At 43.6% G+C, this 17,551-nt stretch overlaps 1 protein-coding gene across 4 annotated transcripts in view; it reads left to right on the top strand.

Annotated features, from left to right (window-relative positions):
- CDC42BPB (CDC42 binding protein kinase beta) overlaps window positions 1-17,551 on the top strand; it is a 133,527-nt gene that overhangs the window by 72,208 nt on the left and 43,768 nt on the right. For all 4 annotated transcript variants that reach the window (XR_011532839.1, XR_011532838.1, XM_070593335.1 and 1 more), the window contains exons 6-12: window positions 6,224-6,317; window positions 8,622-8,822; window positions 10,703-10,951; window positions 12,416-12,495; window positions 14,590-14,756; window positions 14,841-14,960; window positions 15,848-15,981. Coding sequence is in view for 2 of the 4 variants with exons in the window: in XM_070593335.1 (XP_070449436.1) it covers window positions 6,224-6,317; window positions 8,622-8,822; window positions 10,703-10,951; window positions 12,416-12,495; window positions 14,590-14,756; window positions 14,841-14,960; window positions 15,848-15,981 (1,045 nt within the window). In the remaining 2 variants the exon portion in view is untranslated. The remainder of the gene's footprint in view (window positions 1-6,223; window positions 6,318-8,621; window positions 8,823-10,702; window positions 10,952-12,415; window positions 12,496-14,589; window positions 14,757-14,840; window positions 14,961-15,847; window positions 15,982-17,551) is intronic.

Raw genomic sequence — 17,551 nt, 5'->3', positions numbered from 1 at the left:
GCTTTGGGCCTCTTTTCTGTGGTTGGATGTGGGCCGTGGCAACTTGGGGCAGTGCCCACCACCCTGCTGGCTGGGCTTCTGCACGCAGAACAGCTGCTACCTCGCTTTGGCAGCGGGACCCCTCAGAAGCTCACTAGTGCAGCGAGCACTGGGAAGCTAGGACCAGCGAGCATGCCATGCAGGTGGGTGCAGCCCCTTGCTGAGAGATGAGCCTCAGATACCAGCAAAGGCAGAGACCAAGAGTAACAGATGCACGAAGAGTTGCAGATGGAGAACATGGCATCCCCAGAGAGAACAGAGTGCATCTTATGAATGAAATAGGAGCAGGTACAATTTTAAAAGATGGAATATTCAGAGAACAAAAAAGGTCTTGGAAAAGAAAAACTAGAAAAAACAGAAAGCTTAATAAAAGAGGTGGAAGGTAAAGTAGAGGAACTACAAGAAAGAGATCTGGGGAGAGATGAGGTGGTCAGAGTGGCTGTGGAGCTGCCTCCCAGGTAGTGGATCTGGGATCTGCAGCTGAAGCCCATCCTCAGTGACCTCTCTGGGAATCAGACCCTCTGTTGGGTTTGCAGCAGGAAGCTCCACAAGGGGCATCGTTGGAAGTTGGTGCCATGTATCACTCAGAAATGGAACAGTGATAGACAGGATGGACCTGTGCTTTCAATGCATCAGGGAAAGAACAGGAAAGGAAGGCAAAGGCTGCAGTCTGTCCATGGCTCTAAACCCTGCCCCACCCCTCACCCCCCAATACCACTATTTTTAACCAGGGTCACAACAACTGAGAGAAAAGGCACTTTCAGGGTGACTTCTCAGCCATGTGCCTGACTGCTGAAAACACTGCCACCACTGGGTTTTGGAGGGAGAATGGGCTGGGCTACTCCCAAGCACAGTGGTGGCCCATGGGGACCATCACCTCTTGGCTTGACTGCTGTCTCAGTTGGTGCTGTGGGGACCACCTGCCCGGCTAAGAAGCAGTGCTGGTGGGAGCCCTGGATCAGTCTTTGCTCTGAGCCTGCAGAGCCTCCGGTCGTGTTCTCTGACAGGGCCTTTCTTTGTAACCACCCAGCATACAAATAGCCAATCCACTTTTTTTTTTTAAATGACATTTACTGGTGGTATTTTATTTTAAATATAGAATCACACTGACCAAATAACCCCGATGCCATTAAACAAAAATAAACAGAAGTAGTGCATTCAAATGGTTAGCAATTGAACACCCCTGTAAGGCAAAAAACAAAGAGGGACAGCCTTTCTGAAGACCCCTGCCCCCAGCTGTCTTCTCAGAGTCAAGTAGTATGAAGTAGTGATTTTTCCACTGCATACTTAGTACTTTTTCTACTGTATAGTTAGTACTTTTTTCCCTTCATATCTAAAAGTAATCCTCAGAGAGACACTTTAAGATCATGCAGATATCTCCTTCATCTTCAAAATTTCCTCCCTAGGTTTAGTATCCATTGGCAATATTTGCCTGGGCCAGTCTTTACTATGGTGATTGCAAAATGATGATTTCTGAATTCCAGCACCCATTCCACATTGAAGCACCTCCTTTCTCTCCTGTAGCCTGTTTATTATCTGTATGGATACATGGATCATTTTTTCTCCCAATGGTTTATAATTTATCACTGTCTTAATTATTTTTGTGCCCAAATTGTCCCATATTTGGCCAGTGGAACCCCCTTCTAGCTGATTCCCATATTTGTGACATGCCCTCATCAGTTTTTAGGAACTGCCTTAGTTTCTGGCTCATCTTGTACCCCCTCTACTCCCACTCACATTTCTCTGAGGAACCTTAGTCCCTTTAGTGGGGAGTGGTTCTAAAGACCAAGATGTAGGGGCTAGATGTGCTCATTACCACAGGCGTGTATGCTTCTAGGCCCCTTCAGTGGATAGAGTTACTGAAATATATGTATGTACACATATTTATATATGTACATACACATATACCTATACATAATTTGGGGATCATGAGTTAACTTTCTGGCTTCTCCCATTCCATATTTTTGTCTCCCCTCTGCAGTGACACCTGTGGCTTCAAGCAGCATGAGCACATTGACTCATTTGCCCAATCCTCTCATTTATCTGAAATAGCTTCAGAATTGCTTTGCCCATACTACTAGTGAAAACAAACCTACTGAAAAGAGTTTCCCCTCTTCAGTGCTGTTATGTTATTCATTGGAGATATGGTTGGGTTCATTGGTTTCAGTTAGTTTCCCGTTTTAGGCTCCCCTTCCCATCTTTGTTGGTTTAATTTCATTTTTTGAGTATGTAGAACATTAGCATGTTTCAATAAAACCAAAACTGTACAAAGTTGTATTCAGAGAAATGACACTCCCCACCTTATCCCATCTACCTCATCCTCACCCCTTATAAGTAACCAGGTCCTGTCTTCTTTGTCATTCATGTGGGTATGAAAGATAAGCACATATGTTTTCTTATTGCTCCTTTTCTTAAGCAAAAGATAGCTTACTAAATATGCACTTTTGCATTTTGTTTTTTTCACTGAAGAATATATTCCAGAAGTCATTCCATCTTTTTTTACATTTGCACGGTACTCCGTATACATAGGTACCATAGTTTACTCAGTCGTTCTCCTGTGGCTAGGCATTTAGGTAGCTTCTAGTAATTCACAATTATAAATAATGCAGTAATGAATAACCTTGTGCGTATGTATTTTTTATTGTTGGTGTATCTTTAGGGTAAATTCCCAGAAGTCGGATCACTGGATCAACAGAAAAATAAAATGCATATTAGCATAGCATATTATTAAATACATGTTAGTTTTATTAGATGCCATTGGTTTCCCTCCATAGGGATTACGTCTTGTCGTATTCCGCCAGCAGTGTATGAGGGTCCCCTGTTTCCTGCAGCCTTACCAACATAGTGTTTTGTTTTGTTTGGTGAGGGACATTCGCCCTGAGCTAACATCTGTTGCCAATCTTCCTCTTTTTTTGCTTGAGAAAGATTAGCCCTGAGCTAATGTCTGTGCCGGTCTTCCTCTAGGAAGTACAAAAGTATATGGGATGCCTCCACAACATGGCTGATGAGTGGAGTAGGTCCGCGCCCAGAATCCGAACCCCCCAACCCAGGACCACCAAAGCAGAACACGCAGAGCTCTAACCACTCGGCCGTGGGGCCGGCCCCCAACAGAGTGTATTTTTAAACCTCTGAATTTTTGTCATCTGTTGGGTTAGAGATGGTGCATAGTTGTAGTTTTCTTTTTTGCCATTCTTGTGAAATTGAACATCATTTTTATATCTTCATGTGTGTGTCTGTGTGAATTGTTTTATTTCGTGTCATTTGCCCATTTCTCTATAGATTTTTTGACTTTTTTCCTTCAATTTTTAAATATTTGCCCTTGTAACATATATTGCAAATATTTTTTCTAGATTGCCATTTTTTTTTTTTTACTTACTCTGATTTTTTGCCAGTCAGGTTTTAATTTTATGTATAAAATTTATTGGTCTTTTTTTTTAGTACATCTGGATTTTGAGTCATAGATAGAAATAAATATATATGTGTATATATATATATATATATTTTTTTTTACCTGCAGAGAAAAAGAGAACCCATGTTTTCTTCTAATAGTTTAATTTTTCATTCATGTGGTTTCGTTTTTTACATATGGATCTCTGATCCATTTGGAGTTTATTCTTATATAAAGTACAGGCAGTGGATCTCTTTATCTTTACAATTTATCTTTAAAAGGCTCTCCATTTGTCCCAACACCAACTTACTTACTTAAATGTATCTTTGTCCCATTGGTTGGAGATAACATCTTTGTCATATACTTAATTTCTTTATGTATTTGGTCTGTTTCTGGACGTTCTCCTCTATCTATTCTGTTGTCTTTCTGTCTCTCCATGCATTAGGATCATACTGCTTTAATTGTGGAGGCTTGAATCATGTAGGGCTAGTCCCCTCATCATACCTCTTTCTCTTCAGTATTTTTCCAGCTATTCTTATCTGTTCCATATGGATTTCAATATCAACTTGTCTGGCTCCAAAAAACAAAACACTGAGAGTTCTTTTTTAACTTAATTTGATGGGCCCCTCAGTCTGTAGATTCAGGTCTTTTTTTATATCTGGAAACTTCTCTTGGATTATAGTTTCAGATATTAGTCATGTTTTATTGTTTTGATTTCTTCAGGGCCTCCAATTATGTATATGTTGGGCCTTCTTTGCCCATCTTCCATTTGGGTCTCCAACTACTTTCCCTCTGACCCTTTTTACTTCTTTCTTTGTCTCATTTTTATTCTTCTAGAACTTTTCCTCCCTTTCTTAAATGCCTTTCAGTAGATTTTTATTTGAATTTCTTCTCCTTTGGGCATCTTATAATTTAGTCTTCTAAATTATGTCTTATCTTCTGATAAGATTCTTTCTCTTTCTTCTATTTCTTCCCTGAGTTAAATCAACTCTCTTTTCATTTCTCCCTTTTTTTGTCTTGTTCTGTTCTTAGTTTTTGTTTTTCTGACTCATTGAGGGATTGTTTTGTTTTCTCTTTCATATTCCGGAGTGCTTATTTAAGGATATTTATTTCAGTTTAGAGTGCTGTGCTAGAGTTGTCTTTTGCTTTGTGCATCTTTTTTTGGGTAAGAATTGTCATCTTTTGCTTGCATTCATTTATGAGACTCATCCCTATTTTTGGGAGTAGTTGGTACTCCCGTTTGTTTTCATTGAGGTATGGTGTTCTATCATATAAGGAGAGTCAAATTTATTTATCCATTCTTCTGCAAGTGGACATTAGATGGATTCCACTTTTTGGCTATTATGAGTCGTGGTGCTGGGAACATACTTGTACTCCTTGGTAAACGTCTTTTTTTGCTTTTAAAGTTTATACTCCCTTATATGCTGTCTGGTCATATAAGCTTATTCTGCCAGGAAGGAAGGCTAGCACTTTAAAGTCCACCCCTGCTGGCCCCACTCCCTACCAAGTGCTTGCAAGTACACAGAACAGTAGGTAAGGCCATGGGTTTAGTGAGACAGACTCGAGTTTACCTTCCTGTTCTCCACTTGCTCCTGTATAACTGGGCAGATTACAGGCTTACCTTGAAGATATTGCAGGTTAAGTTCCAGACTATTGCAATAAAGTGATTATCGCAATAAAGCAAGTCACACGAATATTTTGGTTTCCCAGTGTATATAAAAGTTATGTTTATACTATACTGTAGTCTATTAAGTGTGGAATAGCATTATGTATAAAAAAACAATGCAGGGCCAACCCTGGTGGCCTAGTGGTTAATTTCAGTGCGGTTCTCTTCAGAGGCCTGAGTTAGGTTCCCAGGCACGGACCTACATTGCTCTATTAGCAACCATGCTGTGCTGGTGTCCCACATACTAAAAAATAGGAAGATTGGCATGGATGTTTGCTCAGGGCAAACCTTCCTCAGCAGAAAAAAAACAATGCACATACCTTATTAAAAAATACTTTATTGCTAAAAAATGCTAACTATCATCTAAGCCTTCAGCAAATTGTAATCTTTTTGCTCGTGGAGGGAGGGTCTTGTAAAAAACATAACATCAGCGAAGCACAATAAAGCAAGGTATGCCTGTACTCAGTTTTTAAGCCTTTGTGTCTTTATCTATACAATACAATTTAGGGGGATACATGGTGATTTGTTAGCCTGTAGCAGTCTTGCCGCAGGTCTTTGCCTGACTCCCTTACTCATCAAGTCTCTGCTCGAGGGTCTCTTCCTCAGTGGTAACAGCCACCTGACTTGCCCCATGCGTCACAGTCTCTCCCTTTACCTCATTTTATATTTCTTCGTATTTTTTCACAGCACTTGCCACGTGGATTGTGCTTTGTGATCCTGAGATCACATGCATATCTGTGCATTGCATGTTCATTTTCTGACACCTCAGCTAGTGTGCAGCTTCATGAAGGCAGGTGCCATGTCATCTGGTTACCTGGGGTTGAGAGTGGTACCTGCCACAAAAGAGATGCTCAGGAAATGTTGGTTAGCCACCTGGGTGGGTAGGAGTCATAGTGGTGTCTCACCGGGTTAATCGGGGATTAACTGATGCACTGGAATGAGTGGTGATGGTGGTGCTGCCATATGCTACTAAGTCATTGTGGGGAGACATTTTTCCTAGATTGTTATAGCTGTCATGACATGATATTAGCATTTCCTTAGCTGAACCACTACTAGTTAAGAACTTTGACCTACCTAATGTGTTGGAAATGCATGGAAATGGTTAATTTATGTATTTATTTTACTAACAGAGACATTAAGCCTGACAATGTCCTTTTGGACGTGAATGGTCATATCCGCCTGGCCGACTTTGGATCTTGTTTGAAGATGAATGATGATGGAACTGTAGGTATTTTTGTTGGAGACTTTCCATTTGGTTTTGGGTTTTGCTTGCATTGAGAAGGGGCTTAGATTTTTGATTTGAGATACAATTAAGAAGCCGAGTTTATTAATGTGACTCCATTTAGGAGACAGTTGAAATTTCCTGTTTAAGTTTAAAACATCTCTCTTGTTTTTATATTTACAAAAGTAACACATATCCCTTCTAAAATGGGGAGTTGTCAGGTTTCCTCAGATCCCTGTGCAGCTAAAAGCATGCCAACACTGCATTGAAAGAGAGGCAGCTCTTGGGCGCTTTTGTAAAATGCCCTATCCAGGCTGATCAAGTGGACAGACATTAACTGTGTAATGGTACATCCTCATTTCTGTCTGGGGGCAGGTAACTTCCTGTCAGTCAGGGGTTTTCTCTCTGTGCATCTTATAGGTCTAGAAAACAGGGACCCTTGATACTCAGTATTGTGAGGGCCAGCTGACACACCCACTGATGAGCAGGAGGGTGCCCCTGGACCGGCCATCACTGGGAGACCCAGGCCTGGGCCTCGGTCAGAGCAGCATCATAGCAGAGTTGCCTCAAGTGGGGCTGCCCTAACTTGCTCACAGTCCAGTTCCGCAGATCTTTCCAGCAAGCTGCTTTCACTGTGTTAAGGGATTGTCTACACTCTCTCCTGTCATCACTGTCACGGTTTAGTCTTAGATATTTGAGAGTCTTTTCTTCTTTAAAGCCTCCACTTATCATAAAGTCTAATATAAACTACTTCTCCAGAGGAGAGCAATCTCTTCCTTTCATACTAGTGAGTTTTCAGGCGGCAGTAAAAGAGCCCATAAAACTGCCATCAGTTGGCAGTGTTTTAAAAGGAGTGAAGAGGGGCCAGCCAGGTGGCACAGCGGTTAAGTGCGTACATTCCGCTTCTCGGCGGCCCGGGGTTCGCCACTTCAGATCCCGGGTGTGGACATGGTACCGCTTGGCAAACACCATGGTGTGGTAGGCGTCCCACATATAAAGTAGAGGAAGATGGGCATGGATGTTAGCTCTGGGCCAGTCTTCCTCAGCAAAAAGAGGAGGATTGGCAGTAGTTAGCTCAGGGCTCATCTTCCTCAAAAAAATAAAAGGAGTGAAGTGATTGACTCGCTTGCTTTCCACCATTACAGACTTTCTTATTTCTAAAAGTCTTGACCACAGATAGATAGATTGATCGATTGATTGGTGCTGTCCTCAAATCCAGTTTCCTAATAACAAGAACAATAGCCTCAGTCTGGACTAGATCATTGGTTACCTTTCTTACCTCCGTATCGCTCCCATCACCTGTGGACACTCACCCTGTGTTACCACCTAAGAAACCAGTCTTCCTGCCATCCACTGCAGAGCTTCTGCAGCCAGGTATCTCAAGGTGCAGAGGAGTGACTCTGGTCACATAACAGAAGCAGAGCTCCCTGCTGATTAATTCAGACTGACTCCGGGGTGCTGCTTTGTACCCTGTGGCTCTCCTCACAGGTGACCCAGCAGAGAGTCTGGCCTTTCCCCGGACAGGCCTTCTTGATAGTTGTCTCCGTGTCCTACCTGATCCTCAGTCTTGTAGACTCATGCTGTCTGTGTATTCCAAGACCAATCTGATTTCTCAGCTTACCTAGTCTCCCTGTCTTTCTTTGTGATAATTGGTGCCCTCACTGATTGCAGCTTTCCATAGAGGTGTCCCTGTGTTGAGGCCCATTCCTGCTAATGTCAATAGCCGAGGAACTGTTCTTTCCCTTTTAAGGGCCTTAGCCTTCCAGTTCTCTGTCTAGGGAATGCCTGAGCACCCAGCTAGTGCCTGGACCTACTCCCAGATGCTCTCATGTGGGAGACCGAAGGGTAGGCTGCGGGTGAGCAGCCTTAACATCCCCTGGGAGCATCTTAGAATCTCTGTTTTACAAGAGCCCAGGTGGCCCCTATGCACATGAAAGTCTGAGAAGGTCTGGCCTAGACACACATGGTCCCTGGACCACAGTTTGAGTAGTGACAGAGAATGTGGGAAATGGCACCCTGTGAGGGACTGCGATGCCATTTAGGGGCTGTGGTGGGCATTTGGGCATCGAGAGACTGAGCGTGCAAGAGAATCTCATGCATTCTGGAAATTGCCCAATGTTTAGTGCTGCAGGAGAACATTGATGTGCATTGAATTTTGAATTATTAGGTTTTTAAATCATGATCATGTGCCAGTTTTATTCCATGATTATTTCATTATCTGTTGTCCCTGTTTTAGAGAAAGTAATTAGAAATTTGAAATTAGAGATGTCCTAGGGTTTCCCTTCAGTACGTCCCTCTCCCCTAAGGTTCAGTCCTCTGTGGCCGTGGGCACACCTGACTACATCTCACCGGAGATTCTGCAGGCGATGGAGGACGGCATGGGCAAGTACGGCCCCGAGTGTGACTGGTGGTCTCTGGGCGTCTGTATGTACGAAATGCTGTATGGAGAAACACCGTTTTATGCAGAATCACTTGTGGAGACCTATGGAAAGATCATGAACCATGAAGTAAGACGTTGCATTTCCACATCCTGTTTTGCTCTAGTACCAAAGCACAGGCCTGGAGGCAGAGAGAGCAACCTAGAGGAGGGAAGGCAGTTTGGAAGCTGTTAGAGTTGTTCTGGAAGACGTGATAGGGTTGGAGCAGGCTGGTGGCAGCCAGACCGGAGTCCAGAGAGTCGGGAGAGGTCTAGGAGGTAGAATTGGCCCAGCTTGCTGACACAGTAGATGGGGGCATGAGGGGCGGGGAAGCTTCGAGGGTGATCCCATTTTCTGGTGGAGGGTGATGATATTACTGGGTCAGGGTCCCTGCAGGAGAAGGGGGCTTTGGTAGAAAGACGCAGACAGCTGTGGTGGCTGTGGTGAGTGTGAGTTGCCTTGGGATGGCCTTGGGGGAGACCACTTGGGCAGTTTGACCTGTGGGTCTGGATTCATCAGTGAGATGCCAGCTCTGATTCTCAAATCTGTTTTTCCAAAAATCAGTTATAAACAGATCACATGTCTAGCTCAACATAACGTCATTAATCCTTTGTTGATCCTGGGTCTTTTCTTTTCCCTTTTCCACCTGTTGATTTTTCACTTCAATATTGCCTTTGTTCTCTTTCCTTTGTTTCCTTTTTTATTATTTCCTCTTCTTTCTAATGTTTTTGTCATCTCTTTTTTTTCTTACACTCTGTAAGCAAATATGTCTTTCTAATGCCACTTTCACCCTCTTGGCCAGTATATTCTTATAACTTTCTTTCTCAACCTGCTCTGTCACTCATGCACATACTTCAGAAGTGATCCCCCTCACATGCTCATCTGTCCCCCATTAATTCCTGTGTAGGGAACAGATCAACACTAAAGTGGTAAATGGTCTTCCATTTAACTCCAAGTCAAAACAAGTTATACTTTTAAAACACTTTTCCCAAAATAGAAATAAGTTTTTACATTTATAAATTAATATATACTTAGTGTAAAACTTCAGACAATGTAAAAGTACATACAGTACATGTCAAAAATCACCCATCCGCTGCTCAGCAACAGACTGATTAAGGTAACAAATAGGACTCGCAAACGCTGAGAACCGACTGGGACTGAGTGCTTGCCGCCTATGGGGCCCTGGTCTCGTGCTCTTGTGCATTCGTTTATTTACTCTTCACAACAGCCCTGTGAAGTAGGGCCGTTGTCATCCTTTGTCATAGACCATAAAGTGAGGCCCAGACAGCAGTGGTGGCTTGGCACTCAGGCCCACTCGGCCATGCTGGGTGTGTGGCCTTGCAGACTGAAGCTGGTGAGGTAGGCGCTGTATCTAAATAAATGGCATCATGTCACACATAACCAGGTTTTTTGTCAGTATATTTTGTCATTCTTTTCAGCACACAGAGGTAGACCTTTCTCTGTGGGTGCACCATATCTTTTTTTAACAAGTCCCTTTTTGATGGACGTTTAGGTAATTTGGAGTTTTCTTGGTCAGGATATAATGCTGTCATGAAAATGTTATGTTTTCTCTTTGTGGCTTATTTCTCTAGAATAAATTTTTAGAAGTGGGATTGCCATAGATATTGGCAAAATGCTTTCTGAAAAGGCTGTGCCAGTTTCTGATCCCACCCACAACTTGTCAACATTCTTTGCCAGTTTGATAGGTGAAAATTTATCCTTGTTTTAACTTACATGCAATGTGCTACAAGTCTGCCATGAATAAAAACTGGCCAGACCGATGGTTTCCTTGTTTGCCTGTCTGGAGCTCCATTTCATTGGATTTCGTTTGTGTTTAGTCACCATGAAGGAAAACACGCTGTTGCTTTGGAGCCATTGTTTCTACTTTATTTCGTGTGGCGTCTGTGCACCCGGGACTTTTCTAAGTAAGTTTTCATCATGTGTCCACTGATTGCCTCCTCACCCCTCAGGAGCGATTTCAGTTCCCTTCCCATGTCACGGATGTATCTGAAGAAGCAAAAGACCTCATTCAGAGACTAATCTGCAGCAGAGAGCGCCGGCTAGGGCAGAATGGAATAGAGGACTTCAAAAAGCATGCGTTCTTTGAAGGACTAAATTGGGAAAATATACGAAACCTAGAAGCACCTTACATTCCTGATGTGAGCAGTCCTTCTGACACATCCAACTTCGATGTGGATGATGATGTGCTAAGAAATATTGTAAGTGTAACAACCGTTTTATTCTCAATATTGTATCATAGTAGGCCTGAATATTTGCAGTGTTATGTTGAAGGTTTTGCTTATCAAGATAATAAATCTTAGAACTATACCGATTTTTGAAAAATTTGGCAAGTGTCTCAAGAAAATACACCTTTTAGTCCAGTCTTCAGCTTTGTTCTTAATATCCCTTTTTAAAAATGTTGGGTTAATCAATTTGAGTAAAACTGAATTAAGTAGCTGCTTTGTTTTGGAATTCATCACAAATACTTATGCTCTTATTTTCATGGCAGCTTGTACCTTTTCAAAGCATTATCGCATGCATTATCATGTTAGAGCTTCACCACAGCCCTCTCACCACTTCTGGATATAAAGACCCAGCCAGGAGTTTAGCCTGCAGCCCCCCAGCTGGTGTGTAGGCCTCTCAGTTTCCAGTCCTTCTCACTGTGTCCCTACACATGAGAGCATGTTCACTCTTCCTTCCGTCACTTGTTTTCAGCCTCTGCATGTCTGTTTCCTTGTATGGCAGGCGTTCAGGAATGACAGGGATGATGTGCAGATTTCGAGTCTTTCTACTGACATTTGAGATCGTGGATTTTCCAACTTGGGTCCTGGCCTGGGACCCTCTGGTGTCTGACCTGGTCTGACTGGCCTCTGACGCACTAGTCAGCATACCTTTGGTTCCAGAGAGTTTTGCTCATATGTAGTAAAATTAGTTTGGTCTCATCAAACCCCACTTTTTTAATCCATACATGTCTCTTGGTTTGAGGATAGAGAAACTGAGCTTTAACCAAATAAAAGAAAAATCTTCTTGATTACTCCTTAATTTAGAGAATTTCTCTCACTAAAATAAGACCTGAACTTTAGACCACATTGAGAAAGGTATTCTTGTTGAAAGGATTTTCCCTAGACTCCAAAGAAATTATTCTCACACTGAAATTTCCCAGATAAATTATAATAAAGAAGAATCTTCAACCTGAAAAATAGAGTTGTGATAAACTTATCTAAAATAGTCTACCTTTTGGTTCCAAACCTCCTTTCTGCCTTTGGCCTCTATTTCAGGCCAAGAACTTGACAGCTCCCAGCCTCTGCCCCACGTCGTCTGAGGGCTGCACCTGTGTCCCACTGCTCATCTCTGCTCAGGGTCTGTTGAGCAGTGGGTGCCGTGGCTTTAAAAGTTTGAAAATCACTACCCTGTTTCAAGTTTGTCCTGTACCATTATCATCTTCAAAAGCTATGTGTTTATCCTCTTAACTGTATTGTATGATGGGCAGAGCCAGGAATGAGAAATAAATCTTCCAATGCTAAGCTCCCATGCAGATGACACCATGGAATCAACATTCTAGAAGGCCATGCAATTCTCCCTAGTGCTGTCTTGATTTCGCCATTATGGTAACATTCTTTCCTCCTTTTTTTCCCATTTGTTTAACCATGAATTTCATTTATGTTGTCCGTGTTCTTATACAGGAAATATTACCTCCTGGTTCTCATACAGGCTTTTCTGGATTACATTTGCCATTCATCGGTTTTACGTTCACAACGGAAAGGTATGTCTAGATTCGTCATTCCCCCAGCAGAGCCTTCCCTTGAGGTTGGTGGACAGTCTGAGGGTGTGCTTCTGTGCAAGCATCAGAGCCCTGGGAGGGCCATGCTCAAGGGAGCTGTGGATGGATTTGTCCTTTAAAAATGTATTGCACAGGATGACGTAAAGCCGGGTGGCAGACTTTTTCCCATAAAGGGCCTAATAGTAAATAATTCAGGCTTTGTGGTCTCTTGTATATTCTTCTTTCTTAACAACCTTTTAAAAATGTAAAAACCATTCTTAGCTCATGGAAGATACGAAAACAGACTTTGGGGGATTCGGCCCACAGGCCGTAGTTTGCTGGCTCCTGCCTATAGGCCATCAGCATTGGCAAAATTTGTTCTGATAGAACATCAGTAGACGCAACCAACAGCACCAGTTTCCAGTCATGCTCAGCTAAGAGCCGTCTTTCATTAGGGCCCTCTGCTTGCTTTCATAGGGATTTTATCCGCAGCTCTGTAGCTTCCGTTAGTGGGGTTGGAGTACAGTCCCTGGCATAATGAAAAATCTGAAGACCTCAGAGCATAAGCCCCACATATGACTCCAGCCCCTGAGACTCTTTGTATCTGTCACCCTGTGTCTTGCATAGACCTCTTGCAAACCTGTGTTGCCTGCGGTTTTCTACCTTGCTTTTAAAAGGAAACTGGGCCAAAAGGATAGGGGTTAGGAAGAAAGGTGGGTAAAATAAAACAAATGAAACTGCCATGGTGCCTGAAGAAAGCTCACAAAATTTGATTCATGGCATCTTATAGCAGCTGGTACCTGAACTGATAGAAATTCCTTCAGAGAGGGTTCCTTCTGCTCAAGCTGGTGGAAGCTCTGTTTTGGTGTGAGGTGCCAGAGTTAAACAGCACTGAAGCCAAAGTGATGGCTCATGCCGTCTGCCCCACAGGAAGCATTTCAAGTTGTGAAGGGCATATCGATTTGTTAATCTCTCGTGCAGAGGCTTTTGACCTTTCTGGTACATTCCAGCTCACTAGGTGCTTGTCAAATCTGTGGGTTCTAGGCCCACCTGCTGAGCCTCTGGTTTGGCAGGTTGGGCCCAGGAATCTCCTGGAACAGACCCCCGCAGTGCTGGCAGGGCATAGTGCTCTTGGGCCACCTTTCAGAAACACTGGCCAGGCCCTTCTGTGAATGTGTGTGTGTCTTTACTGCACTCAGTTTAGGACTCAGAAGTGTTCGCCTGACATCATTGTCACATTAAAAGCAAGAAAAGGGTCTGGCCCAGTGGCGTAGTGGTTGGGTTTGTGCACTCCACTTCGGCAGCCCAGGGTTCATGGATTCGGATCCCAGGGATGGACCTACACACTGCTCATTGGGTCATGCTGTGGTAGCATCCCACATACAAAATAGAGGAAGGTTGGCACAGATGTTAGCTTGGGGCCAATCTTCCTCACCAAAAAAAAAAAGCGAGGAGCTAATAAATAGCTTCTGAAACTGTCCAAGAATTAGGTTCTGAGTGAGAGAGCCATCTTTGGCTGGTGAGTAGTTACAAGTGTGTTGTCAAGTTGACTGTGGTCATTGGTGAGTGGCTTAGCTATGCTGATCAGAGTGCTGGAATTGAGGGGACCTTGCAGGTTGTTTAGTCTGCAGGGAAGATGAGTTGCAGAGGGTTGAAGGAACTGTCCCCAGGTGGTGGCAGAACCAGGAAGCTCTCGATGGCCCATGGTGGTCTAGCCACACTGCATCGTCCAGTGAAGCCTCTGCCTGCAGCCCAGCAAGGCCCCTCAAGCCCTGCTCCTTGCACAAAATACCTTCTCTTTCTGCATTTGCAGTAAGTGTAAGTGATGATTTAGAAATTACATTTCCCCTCCTTTGCAGAGCCGTTTTCTTTGACTGGCTCTGCGGGCATGTCCTTCTCAGTTTCCCATTGTCATCCAGTCTTGCAGTAAAGAAGACTCTTGTCTGATTTTGGCTCCATAAACAAAAAAGTCTTTTCATGGGTGTTTTTGTTTGCCAATTTAAAAAGACTGATCTTTTACCCCAGGAAGTTTTTAAATGTTGATGAAATCACCTTAAATTTTCAATTGATCAGAAAACCTTGTTGCTTTATTTGCAGCTCTTTTTCTGATCGAGGCTCTCTGAAGAGTATAATGCAGTCCAACACATTGACCAAAGATGAGGGTGTGCAGCGGGATTTAGAGAACAGCTTGCAGGTTGAAGCTTATGAAAGGAGGATACGGAGACTGGAACAAGAGAAGCTAGAGCTGAGCAGAAAGCTGCAAGGTGAGTGGGCAGAGTCGATTCTGCAACTCTGGACTGCCCACCATCCCCGTGGGCCTGCACTCATACCGTCTCTCCCCTCCCTAGAGTCCACCCAGACCGTGCAGTCCCTCCACAGCTCAACTCGGGCCCCCGGCAGCTCAGCCCGAGAGAAAGAAATCAGAAAGCTGAATGAGGAAATTGAACGTTTGAAGAATAAAATAGCAGGTAAGTGTTGTAAGTATAGCTGCTTAGTCTCTGTTCTTGGGCATTAATCTCTGCAAAGAAAATTTTCAGTCCTTTTCATAAGGTAGAAAAGCAGAAAAAAGCTTAAGCTTTAGCAAACCTATTGAGAGTTTTGGTATTTTGTCAATTTATTTAAAATTACTTTTCCACCTATCTTAGCTCTAATAATAAAATTTTATATTTACAGTTAGAATCAGTTCCTAATATTTTATCCATAAACTCAGAATATTTTGCATTTCTCTCAGCTTTCCTCTTTGTAGCTCTGAGACAGAATTGCCATAACTTCTTTCTTTCTAAGGCTTTCATCGATGGCTCTGCCTACTTTTCAGTGTGTTAGGTGCTTAGACCTGTTGTCACCATCTGTCTTTTGTGTTTGTGGTTATCAAAGCTTCCTAAAGACTCAAATCACTTTTAGGTCTTAACCTTTAACCTGACACATGAATTGGTTCTGTAGTTGACTGTCATCTCCAAATGAAACCTGAGTCAGATGCCTTCTCTCCATTTTCTATCTGGAACCCTACCATCCTGATCCCGAAAAAGACTTCATTGAGTTGATTATTCACTAAAACCTTGTTGCACCCTTTGGTTACATTGTGCTGGCTTACACACGTTAGCACGGACTGAGACAGATGGGTGCACGCTGCCGTGGGGCTCACAGTCCCAGGAGAGAGCTGTTAAACAGATGGTCAGAATCAAGTCTAGTGTGTTCACGTATGCAGGTGGCTGTGAGTGTGACACTTCTGTGTGTGTGAGAAAGTCAAAAAATCTTCTCAATGATAAGGTGTTAGAAATTATTAAATAATTCTCTTCAGTAAGTCAGATAAAGTTTCGCATATAAGGGAACATGATTTATTTTCTCTTTTGCTCAGATTCAAATAGGCTTGAGCGACAACTTGAGGACACTGTGACACTTCGTCAGGAGCACGAAGACTCTACACATAGACTAAAAGGCCTGGAAAAGCAGTACCGCATGGTGCGACAGGAGAAGGAGGACTTTCACAAGGTAGTCAGGCTCAAGTTTGTGTGAGGAAAGTTTAAATGATTTGCACAGTTGTGTACAATTGAATGCGTGCAGAGGTTTGAGGACCTCCTCCAAAACCATCATCTGTGCAGTGGCCTGTGCTGCCTGCAGATCAGAAGGAGCAAAACTGGCTTCAGGGTCCTGCTGTGCCCAGTTGCTGCACAGCCTCTGAGGCAGCTGGCAGAGCTTGGGCTCCTGGTCATAGGTGCGGTGTAGGTGTGGCTTTGACCAGCACACACTTTACAGCCATCGTCTTTAGTCTCCACCACAGCACTGCTGAGTAAATGGTATCTCCCCTATGTGAGAGTAAGGACATGGGGATTCAGGAGACTCGAGGGGCTTCCCTACATCTCAGCTCCCACAGTAAGTGACCTACCTAGATTGACGTGCTTGGATCTGGCGCCAGAGTCCTTGCCCTTCACGCTCAACCAGGCTGCCCCAGGAGTGGCCTCTGCCCTCCTTCTTTCAGCAGTGACCTCTTACCTATGACAGAGCACTACAGAAGAGACTATTCATTAAAATGGGGGTGATTTCCCTCATAACTCCTTTATAAATTTGATTTTCAGTAATGTACATCAAACTGTGCTCAGACAACAATATATTCATACCACAGTTAGGATCATGTTTTCTAAAATACATTCATGTATACACTTGAGTCATTGAACCTGTAGTTTGTGATCTGTTCTCTAGAATGTGCGGGATTTCAAAGCCAGGTTGATTGTTCAGTTCACCATGGTGTCATACCACTTGCAATTCTTCGCCTAGAAGTGCTGTGTAGGAGAGGAGGAGCCTCATTGATATAGTCACAGAAACGCGCACTGAGCCAGACCTAGAGGGCCCTGGGGGACACGCTCTTCTCCCTGTGGTGGGAGCTGCCCTGCCAACTTCCTCAGATTCCGCTGCCGCAGTGGGTGAGCAGCCTGATGGTTGAGGGGTCAGCTGCAGGGAGGTGAGGTGATCAGTGCATCATGGTGAGGCTGCGTTGTCAGTACACCCAGAGGGACAGCCAGCATCCATACCTCAGGCTCTGGTTAAGGGTTAGCTAGCTATTGATTGTTTTTATACAATTCTTTACTTTGATTAAAATCTTAAGCGTTTTCATATATAATGTGTTCTTTTCTGATTTTGCTGTGTTTAAGTAACTAGAATGGTGACCAAATTCATGCTTCATCCTCCTTTGTGATTGTGTAGATGACAGAGAAGAGGTCAAAGTTTCTTGGGGGTTTTTTTTGCTGAGGAAGATTTATCCTGAGCTAACATCTGTTGCTAGTCGTCCTCTGTTTTTCCTTTTTTATGTGAACCACTGCCACACCATGGCCACTAACAGACAAGTGGTGTAGGTCCACGCCTGGGAACTGAACCCAGGCTGCTGAAGTGGAGTATGTCAAACTTAACCATTAGGTCACCGGGGCTGGCCCCAGAGGTTGAAATTTCTGAGCCACACTTGCCTCTGTGAGCAGGCTGCTCCATTTGGGAGGAGGGTCTTTCCTGGAGTGGGTTCATGCTCAGCACCTGAGCGCAGGTAGACTTCTTCCAGGCTGCACGTGTGGCT

This window comes from Equus przewalskii, chromosome 25 (genome assembly GCF_037783145.1).
Source record: "Equus przewalskii isolate Varuska chromosome 25, EquPr2, whole genome shotgun sequence".
NCBI classification, from domain to species: domain Eukaryota; kingdom Metazoa; phylum Chordata; class Mammalia; order Perissodactyla; family Equidae; genus Equus; species Equus przewalskii.
Note: the sequence above shows the minus strand (reverse complement) of the source record. Positions and strands in the feature narration are given on the sequence as shown.